A 10709-nucleotide genomic window follows, 5' to 3' on the forward strand; every position below is an offset into this window, starting at 1 on the left:
TTAGCTGCTGCTGCTGCTTGTGAAAAATCGATGTGCGCAGAAGCGCTGCGAGATTAGCGCATGCGTAGAACCTTGTGTGATATGCGCGCCTGATCAGAAGAGCTGCAGAGGCAAACCTTCTGTATCAAACAAATATCTCTGTTTGTAAGGTGCTGAAACAGAAGGCAAGCCGGAGAGTAAATAGCGTTTGAGCATTGTGTCTCGCGCTTTCCCACTCCATTTTTCAGCCTTCGAAATGGCAGATAAAGAAGGTAAGTTCCATGTACTTTTGATGTGAATATGACCATGCTTTGTGCCGGTGTAGCACTGGTAGCTAGCATCCCTGTGCAGAAGTACTTAGCTAGCTAGCAATGAAGCGCCATCAACAGTGATGTGAATTTGCCCTTTTTCATGTAGTTTGCTTCCTATCATGTTGGATGGCTCATGAATGCATATAATTTCACAGGCATCGGGTTTACTGGGGAGTTTTATTTTCAGCACATCTCAGTAATGCAATCTAGTCCTAACCTAGTTATGTAAATGGAAGCTAGCAAAATTGGGCTATGATGATGAGCTACGCAGCTAACTTGCCAGCGCCAATTTTGCATAATTATCTTTGGATGGGCAGTGGCTACGTAACGCTGTTTACAATTTTACACGGCCAGTCGTTTATAAATTGGTGAGTTGTTATCGTGATTTGCAGTATGACCACGATTTCTGAAATATTTATTCAGTCTTAGAACTCACTAATTTTAACACAATATGTTTTAAATGTGCATCTAGTAGTGGTGCAATTTAAGTGACTACACATTCTACATTCATCTCCCCTTTTCAGTCTATGATGATGCAGTGGAGGAGAGGGTCATCAACGAAGAATATAAAATATGGAAAAAGAACACGCCTTTCTTGTATGACCTGGTCATGACACACGCTCTTGAATGGCCCAGCCTCACAGTTCAATGGCTCCCTGATGTGAACAGGTACGACTCTTAACATCTTGCATGGATTAGCTTACCAAAGTCTTACAAGGTAGTGAAATAAAGTTGTCAAGTAACCTTTTCTCTGCAACAACGTAATCGCTGTCAGTGTAACTGGCCCTTAAATATCTGAATTATTTTCATGTTTACCTGGTGATATTGGAGGGAGAAAAGGGAGTGGAGTTGCACTCAAGAGCTAGATAATATTCAGGAAAACTGTACTGGGGGAAACAACGAAAGGGGAATAGACGTTTCATGACTCCACCCGTCATCTTTGACATACAGTTCTTGATGCAACTCCTGTCCTTTTCTCCTGCATTACTTCTTTGGAATTGTACAGTCAAACGCTGCAAATACAAAGGTGTGGACGCCACCTTCACATAACTGGTGATATTGAAATAAAAACAATTTACAGTCTAAGTATTTAATACATTATGAATAATGAAATGAACATCAGTAACTCCCTGTTTGACTTGTGTGTTGCTTCCACTCAGACCGGAGGGAAAGGACTACGCTGTCCACAGACTGGTGTTGGGAACACACACCTCAGACGAGCAGAACCATTTGGTGATTGCCAGCGTTCAGGTCCCGAATGACGATGCCCAGTTCGACACTTCACATTATGACAGCGAAAAAGGAGGTAAGTTGTGTTTGTTTTTGTTTTTTTTCCCTACTACAGAATATAAAATGATGCTCAATATAAGATGTCACCTTTTTTAAAAAGATATTTTTAGATCAAAACCTTGCATCAGAGTCAGTGCAGTAATGTAGTGAAGAGGATCTAGTGTGTCACATACAAATGTGCTTAAAACAGTCGTCTTTACTTCCTGTGTTTTATTGTTTTCTCCAGCAGGTATGGTCATCTCTATTTTCTCATGTCTTGAGGCTGAATGAAGGAACTTTCAGAGATGCACTGACATCCCATGACTGTCCCTGTTTGAGGTGGAAGTTGCACATACACACACACACACACACACACACACACACACGTATGCACACTAACTGTCCTCCAAGAGTTGTCAAAAGGGAGCCTTCCATGTTATATTTGAGCTGTACATGCATTTACAGTCATACAGTTAGAGTTGGCTGGTAGCAAAACACTTAACTTTTATTAGCATTTTCATTGCATATGTTGGAGCGTACCTAGTTGCATGTTTGAAATGTAGTGTGTGTTTGTGTGTTAATGTTTATGGATGGCCTATACATGGGTTCTAAATTTTGTTTATAACCTGACTGCGCGAACCTAGCTGAGCACAACTCAACCTCTGATTGTTGAAAACCGCTGTCGGTCAAAAAATTAGCTCACGTGGTTGGCTGCCAGTGTCTTGCCCCTCTCTCCTCATAACATCGTGTTGATAAACACTGAGAACCCATGTATACGCCATGCTTTTTCTGTGTTTTTAATCCTAGCCTTTTTTTTGCGTTTCTCCATCCAGAGTTTGGCGGTTTTGGATCAGTGAGTGGCAAGATTGAGATCGAGATCAAGATCAACCACGAGGGGGAGGTGAACCGGGCGCGCTACATGCCCCAGAACCCCTGCATCATCGCCACCAAGACGCCCACCTCAGACGTGCTGGTCTTCGACTACACCAAGCACCCCATCAAACCAGGTGAGCTGAAATGGACATGGCCGAGGCCGTGTGGGGGCAGACGTGGCCGAATGTAATCTTCTGGCCTGTACTTAACGGCACGGCTGTTAAGGTCGTTGGGTTTTGCTTATGGTGTAGGTCCAATGTCAAGTTCCTGGCTACTAGGGCAATGAATGGCTAATATGTAAATATTGAACATGTCTCAAATATTTTTTTTTCTTGTTATGGACAGGATATGGGTAAATAAATCCCGGTATGAGTAAGTAAATCTGTATACGTGCGCTAGGATTTCTGTTTTAATGTGGTTCTTGGCTCTGTTTTGCCCTTCTAGACCCCAGTGGCGAGTGCAGTCCGGACCTGAGGCTGCGCGGCCATCAGAAGGAAGGCTACGGCCTCTCCTGGAACCCCAACCTCAGCGGCAACCTGCTCAGCGCCTCCGACGACCACGTGAGTACCTGGGGGAGGGGGGAGTTTAGAAAACAGAGTTAGAGCAAGGTCCATTCGTACACTGTGTGTAAGACGGCTACGAATGCGTGTGGTTTGACCCGAAATCAAGGAGCTTTTTGAAAGTGCCAGATGGAGAAGATGGAGAAGATGACTGACCAAATCTAGGGTGTGAATCAGGTTTCAGTCTAACCTCGGTGTCGTTATGATTCCGATGATCTCAAGACCCTGAGGTGCGGCCTTCACCAAGGATGTGATTAAAAAAAAAAAAGAAAGAAACTGCAACAGGAACATTAACCAGCCAGCCAACAAACACTAAATGGATTATTTTTGTTGTCTGAAATCTACCGGCTACATTTAGTCTACATGCATTTGTCTGGTGGCAATATCATAGGATTTGGTGGCATCTAGTGGTGATGTTGCATATTGCAGATAAACGCCACTCCCTCATCAAACATGTTGAACTGAAAGGGTACCATAAATACCTGTAAATACTACGGTAAATACAACAGTTAGGATAAGGTACATTATCAGGCCCTCGGCCTCTGTCAATTGTAAAGGTATCTACGAGTCATTATGCTGTGTCCTCATCAAAGACTGGGTTCTGAATCCTTTGTTGGCCTCTCCAGACAATCTGCCTTTGGGACATCAGCGGCAATCCAAAGGAGGGCAAGATCATCGACGCCAAGACCATCTTCACGGGGCATACGGCCGTAGTGGAGGACGTCTCCTGGCACCTCCTCCACGAGTCTCTCTTCGGCTCCGTGGCCGACGATCAGAAGCTCATGATGTGAGGGTCCCAAGTTAATTATTTACATGAATCTGTGTGTGTGCGTGCCATTTTGTTATTTGTTGCTTGTGTGTGTGAGATGTGTACTATATTTTACTATTTATTTATTTATTTATTTATTTTTTATGTAAGTAGACACAAGTAGGAAATGTGCTCAGAGGTGTTTGTTTGTGTGTGCATGTTGTTTGTATCTGATTTATTGCTTTCTCACATCTTTCTTTTTTGTTTGTTTGGGTTTTTGTCTTTTCTTTGACGATTTCCCCCTTCGTAGCTGGGACACACGATCCAACAACACGGCCAAGCCCAGCCACGCTGTGGACGCCCACACGGCCGAGGTCAACTGCCTCTCCTTCAACCCCTACAGCGAGTTCATACTCGCCACTGGCTCCGCAGACAAGGTCCGTTAAATGCTCCTCCTTAAGATATTTTTTAGGCTTTTATGTCTACATTAGGGATGGGATTGTGAGAGACTTGCAGGAAATAAGTGGGAGAGAAGGAGAGATGGGGAAGTATCTGGAAATTGGTATCAAACCCTGGTCTCTGGTCTCTGGTCTTGGCTCATTGTGCCACAGCACATTTTTTCCCCCTTTAGGCTTTTATGCCTTTTATTTAGGGATGGGATGGTGAGAGTGTGACAGGAAAGTAGTGGGTAGATGGAGATTGGGGAGGATCGAGAAATGGTCTCAGGCCAGATTTGAACCCAAGTCCCTGGCTTTATGGTAAGACCTTAGCCCACTGACCTACAGCGCCCCCAACGTCTGTTTTTTTTCGATAGACCCAGTCGGCACCTCTGGCCCGCCACATGTCTGCATGTTTTCCCCTCCAAATGCTCCACCGAATGCTGCTCATCACTTTCAGTCCATTAGACATATTGGTAACACTTTATTTTAGGGATACATCTATTAGCACTAATACATACAATGTCCCTGTATAAGTAACTTGTAAGGCATGTACAAAGCAAAATCAAACATTTTTTTAGGCATGTATTCGCAAATGTCTTGTTCATGCACAATAAGGGATTTATTACCAATTTAACCTTAGTAAGGACCTAGTAGGCCTTAGCGTTTGCTTAGTACATGCCTTAAAAGTTACTTATGCAGGCATTAACATTGTATGTATTAGTGCTAATAGATGTATCCCTAAAATAAAGTGTTACCGACATATTAATTAGCCACTACATACAGCGGGTGGAGCATATGTGAGGGAAAACAAGCAGTTTCACGGGCGGCCCAGAGGTGCCGACTGGGTCTACGGAAGATGGAAATGAGGAACTGAAATTGGCTTCATCAGCTGTGTAGCACTTGTGAGAAAAATGAGATCAACTGTTGTTCATGTTAGTTTTAGAGACTTGTGATATTTATGCCTGTTGGCCTGAATGTATTTAATTGTTTGCATTCCTTTTTGCATAAATGACATTGGATATTAATAACAAAATTGATTACTATCTGAAAAATAGTATCCAAACACCTGCATAATTGTGCTTCTGCTTGCAGTGATATTTAGTGTAGTGCAAGGGTTTAACCCCTGCAGTCTGAAAGCATGCTGAATGCCATTGTTTTCTGAAGGTTACATGATGGTTATTAGTAGCCGTCACTGACGTGTACATATTGACAAGGGATGTTTGATTCAAAAGTGAAGCAGCTGCCAGGGTTGGGGCAAGACCCATTCATCTCTATGGGAGACTTGAAACAGTGTATCTCCTTTTTAAAAGTCCTGCAGAGTCTACTCTTTCGTGCAAACTAGTTTCCTGCCAGTTTCAAACAATCCAAATATTTTTTCAAGCTGACCCTTTATTGTAGAGAGTTATTGAATTGTTTAAACAACCAATGAGCATTGTTAGTTGGTTTGATTAACTGTTAGTCAAAAGAATTCCGTCATGCACAACCGTCGTCCTATCATCACTCGTTCTCAGTGTTGCGAAGAAAACAGAAATTTAAGGCGGAAGAATCCTCTCCGATCAATCTCGGATGCTTCAAAACCATTGAATGGAATGCAGTCAAAGCCCGCTGTCCATATATAGGCTGGTGGTATAGGTGGTAGCTGTACTTCATTATGTGGGTATAGCATGTTGGTGTTAAGCAAAAGGGAGTTTTTTTCCTCTCCCTTGATGCCCCAGGGGCCGCATCTGAGCGCCCAATCTCTGTGTGACTATCTATGACTTATGCTAGACCCAGCCACTATGGACCTTACACATCTAAGAATCCCGGTCCTAACCTACGTTGACCCTATGACTCTACGATCTCTTTCTATCTCTTCTTCCTCTGCCTTCCTGCTATCTCTGCATCTCCTCTCTTCCTCTCCTTTTAAATCCACCTCTAACAATTATGTTCTTTTTTTTCTCATTTGTTAAGCACTTTGAGTTGCATCCCTTGTATGATACAGTGGTATACAGATAAAAAAAAAGTACGATCCAAGGTCTAACCTCAGCTGTCTCTCCTGCATACAGACTGTGGCCCTCTGGGACCTGCGCAACCTCAAACTCAAGCTCCACTCGTTCGAGTCGCACAAGGACGAGATCTTCCAGGTAATACTCCATGAAAAGTGCACAAGGCATAGAACAACAAGGCATAGAACACAGTGGTGCAATCACCATTGTTTGTTTTATGACTTGTGCTGCTGCTTTGCATTGCATTCAGTCACAACATGCACATGCTGGAAAAGTTTCCGCAAAGACGCTGAAGTTGGCTTAGGCCTAACATCTGTCGGTCATGCTACCCCACTAAGATTTTTATGTGATGTGAATCTACCAAATCTACTAACTTGGTTGCATGCACCCAAGACTGTCTAGAGTAGACGACACTTCCTTGAAACACACACGCGTGCGAGCATGCACATATGTCACATCCAGTTGACGCACAGTGTTGCGGGACAGATGTACTGTATGTGTTGTGGCACTCATTTGCTAGTCAAAGTGTGTGCTGTGCCTGGGGTTTATTGCACTGACAGTGCTGTTTTACTGACTTATCCGGCAGGTACAATGGTCCCCTCACAACGAAACCATCCTGGCATCCAGCGGCACTGACCGGCGGCTGAATGTGTGGGATCTAAGGTAAACACTAGTGAACATTTACAGGACCGTGTTTTTGAGTAAACGTCTCCTATCCTCCATCTCTCTTTTTTTTGTGACCGAACGGGAATATCAGGTTCTTGTTGACATTTTTGAAAGGAGGTGGGTGTACGATGTGCAGTCCTACAGCGTGAGGGTTGTTCTGTAGTCTACTGTGACTGCTATTTTGCTCTACAAAGGCAAAGTGCCGTAACTGCATATTTTGTGTAAATTGAGTTTATACTGGAAAATGGTCTTCATTATACCTCCTTTATTTTGTGACAGCCTTATGGTCCAAATGTGTCCCGTTAGAGAGATTATTGCAATGTCAAATCTGGAGTAACTACAATCCAGCCAAATGCCAAGACTTTTGGAGACATTTTTCTCAGTTTCAATGCTGGTGTAGTTACTGCACTTTGTCTATGTAGAGCAGCACTGTAGGTAGATCTTTCCGTTTGTTTACATTGTATTTTTGGTTCTGAAGCGAAGAGAAAACATTTATTTTATCATATATACCCTCACTCAGACAAACAGATAAAAGTGGAGCTAAAATACACTTGTCATTATTTACACCTGACCTGAAGTACCCGCAAGAAACTGTTCATGTTTTTTGGTAGTTTCACAGAGATATCTCGTATGATTTGGTCTTTATTTAAATCACATTGTTTGATTTGATGGGGAATACTTGTATTTACCCCTCATTTCATGTAAACTACACAACTTGAGTACCGGGGGAAAAAATGTGATGATGTGTCTGAACAGATTGTCTTGTGTTGTTTCACAGTAAAATTGGAGAGGAGCAGTCAGCTGAGGATGCAGAGGATGGACCTCCAGAGCTGCTGGTGAGTCACTTCACTTTTCTTCATACCTGGTGGTGACAAACGGTTTCCCTTCAGCTGCCTGTTTGTCTGGGCCTCTGGAATGTCGTGTGGAGTCGGGGCCACTGACCGCTTTTACAGGGCCTGGGACCAAACCATCTTGAAGACCCACTTCGGGTTGCACAATTAATTGAAAATCGTGATAAAATCGTGAAATCGAAGTCGTGATTTCAATCTTTATTAAATCTTGGCAGTAATGACCTACCTTTTGAGAGCGTCCTTGAGGCCAGAACATACTGACAGGCTGGTGTTTCTGGCCAGAAATCTGTCCACCTAAGTTTCATGCTATTGCCTTTACAATAATTATTACAATTCATTTTATTTTGCTCATCCCGTATAAAATTCATTCTTGGTTATATTTCATCTTGTTATATTTTTCAAAAAAATCTGCAAAAAAAATCAATAATCGTGATTAATAATGGTGATTACGATTTTGACCAAAATAATCATGATTATGATTTTTTTCCATAATCGTGCAGCCCTAGACCCATTCAATAAATGCAATGTAATGAGTATGCATATCGGGGGCCCCCTTTGCTCCCCCTCTGCCTGGGCCCAGGACAACAGACCCCTTTGTTCAGCCATCAGCTTCCCTGCGTGTGGTAGGAGTACACAACGTGTGTGCAACTCGCCCCCACAAGTGACCTTTTCGTTGAGCTTCATCTACTGACTTTTCCCCGTGTATTCATTTTCTAAACTTGAGATTATTTTGTCTCACGCCTCAGCTGGCAGGTGCGATGGAGATGACTCATAGGTCACTGTTCAGAAAAAGACTATAAAACTCCTGCACAGTGACCATTTTGCAGTAACTTTACAGTAATGTTTTTCGGTCTTGGACTTTGTTCATTATGTTAATTTCTGGTTACTTTACCTGATGGTCTAAGGCAAAAAAAAAAAACAAAAAAAAAAACGTAATAAAGAAAAACTCAAAAGGTCAGTGTGTGGGAGTTGTGTAGTATTTTTTCTGACCATTGATTAGAGGCAAAACCTGAAGTCTTTTGCAAAATAATCATTGTGGCAAGCAGCTTGTCTTCCATTGTGGAGTAAATTGTTCTGTCACAAACCCCCCCCCCCCAGTTTATCCACGGCGGCCACACAGCCAAGATCTCCGACTTCGCCTGGAACCCTAATGAGCCCTGGGTGATCTGCTCCGTGTCGGAGGACAACATCATGCAAGTCTGGCAGATGGTGAGTTGGTATCAAAAATGTTCAATATGGTAACCAAGATAAAGCATACTGTGTTGCCAATACAACAAACTGGGATCAAGTCCGGGCTCCTAAATGAACGAGACTTTCTATTGAACTTCATTCATTCTCGTAGTCTCCTAAAGGGGGCATGGCTGCCATAGAGTTGGAGTTTAGAACCTCACGGCACATGGATTTAGGAAGAAACTCTTTAGGAACCGTCTGTACCTCATCAGTCGTATCTGATCAGCATCACTGCAAAACTGGAGATGTGTTCACACTGTCGCATAATAATGACCAGTTTTTAACTGGGTGCTGAATCCCTCCTTCAGCGATTTGGTTTTGAATCGTGGGATACCTTTTAGGGATGTCCCGATAATTGCTCATTGTATTCATAATCGTCAAACACTTGCCGATACCAGGCACTGACTCTATTTTGCGAAATGAGGCAACATCTTGTCACATTCTGTTGACTTGAAAGCAGCATGGGAAAAAAAACGTCGCCTCATACATTTACTAACATGAATCTTAATGGAATGGACTGTAAAACAAATATCACCGGTAGAAAAAAACGAGGCTATGCATTCATTTTCATTGTGTGTTGGGTAAAAGTATCTGTACTATTTACCGGCAGGTACAGAAATGATTGTACTCATAGGTTTTCCAAAAATGTTTTTAATTGCACCATTTGTGCACAAACTTCATGTGTAAAAATCGTACCGAGTAAACCATAATTTCTTTTGATTCTCCTCCTCCCCCCCTTCTAGGCGGAGAACATTTACAACGATGAGGAACAAGACACCCCCGCCTCAGAGCTTGAGGGCCAGGCCTCGTAACCTCACTGCCGGACGGGAGTGGTAGGAGGGTAATTGTGGGATAACGTTGCCTCTGCTGCCCTACCCCACTCATGCCAAGGTTTCAGTCGCAACAATCTGGCTTCCGTTTCCCAAAACCATAGTTGTCAACTAAACCACTTGGTCAGCAACGTTATTTAGTTGATTGCAATGGAAAATGTACAATTACCGACCATGTTTTTGAACTGGTTTTGCACCTGTGGTGTTGGGAAGTGCATCCCTGTTAATAGTCTGTCTGCCTTTAGTTGTTTCTCTCCCCCTTTTTCGTGTCATGTGAGAAATTGTCAGCACCACCCCTTTTTTCCCCGTCAGCCTACTAGCCCAAGTGCAGGATTACCTGACCTTACCTGACCCTTTCTTGAACCCAATTCCCTTTTTTGTAATCAGTGTTGGGTAGGTGTTGCTGGAATGACGTTTAAATGGGTATTCCAAGGAAGATCTTTTAGCTACTAGCTAATCAACTAGATACAGAAAATGGTAAACCTCCTTCTCAAAGTCTTGTGTGGTGAATCCTCAATGTTCAGGACATTGTACACTACCTTGGGCACACAACAGTGCAACTTGCCCAATTGAGTAATTAAGTGAACATTTTAAAAATGGCATTTTTCCCCCTTCTGGACACCAAGCCATAGATTAAGCTATTAGGTCTACCTTTTTGTAAAAGTGAACATATCCAGGGAAAAAGATATTTTGAAAACAGTGGAACACCCCCAGTCAGGCTTTTTGTTTGTCTTTTGATTTAGTTGAGCGGAAGTGGGTTTCGAGGGTGGTTTGGATTTTTGTCCCAACAAATGCACTTGACAGATAAAATGCTGTGGCCACACAATCCATTCTGTACTACCACACACCCTCACATGGGACAGATGGCAGGGTCTTTTTTTTCTCTCCGGATTTTCATTTTTGTGCATAACTTGATGTGAATTGCAATAAAACTTTTTGTAATAACTTTTAATAACATTTCGCTTTT

The 10709-nt window shown here is 42.7% G+C and overlaps 1 protein-coding gene across 4 annotated transcripts; it reads left to right on the forward strand.

The window, feature by feature from the left end:
• The first annotated feature begins 9 nt into the window (after nt 1-9).
• On the forward strand, nt 10-10699 carry rbb4l (retinoblastoma binding protein 4, like). 4 transcript variants are annotated; one of them, XM_063212193.1, is made up of 12 exons: nt 10-251; nt 815-959; nt 1451-1596; nt 2390-2566; nt 2877-2992; nt 3619-3779; nt 4051-4177; nt 6226-6303; nt 6752-6828; nt 7610-7667; nt 8781-8891; nt 9656-10699. In XM_063212193.1, exons 1-12 carry the CDS (start codon nt 236-238, stop codon nt 9722-9724), a joined length of 1281 nt encoding a protein of 426 aa, XP_063068263.1. In that variant the 5' UTR covers nt 10-235; the 3' UTR covers nt 9725-10699. The 4 variants fall into 4 exon arrangements, with proteins under 4 accessions (XP_063068263.1, XP_063068262.1, XP_063068265.1 ...); XM_063212192.1 differs by having other exon boundaries at nt 6226-6302; nt 6748-6828; XM_063212195.1 differs by having other exon boundaries at nt 2393-2566.
• Nucleotides 10700-10709: the final 10 nt, after the last annotated feature.

The sequence above is a fragment of the Engraulis encrasicolus genome, chromosome 12 (assembly GCF_034702125.1).
Source record: "Engraulis encrasicolus isolate BLACKSEA-1 chromosome 12, IST_EnEncr_1.0, whole genome shotgun sequence".
NCBI lineage: Eukaryota > Metazoa > Chordata > Actinopteri > Clupeiformes > Engraulidae > Engraulis > Engraulis encrasicolus.

Bases quoted from the DNA above. Each gene is read 5' to 3' on its own strand.
- rbb4l (XM_063212192.1), top strand. The intron at 2,567-2,876 runs GTGAGCTGAAAT...TTGCCCTTCTAG, and splicing joins CAAGCACCCCATCAAACCAG to ACCCCAGTGGCGAGTGCAGT. The intron at 3,780-4,050 runs GTGAGGGTCCCA...CCCCCTTCGTAG, and splicing joins GACGATCAGAAGCTCATGAT to CTGGGACACACGATCCAACA.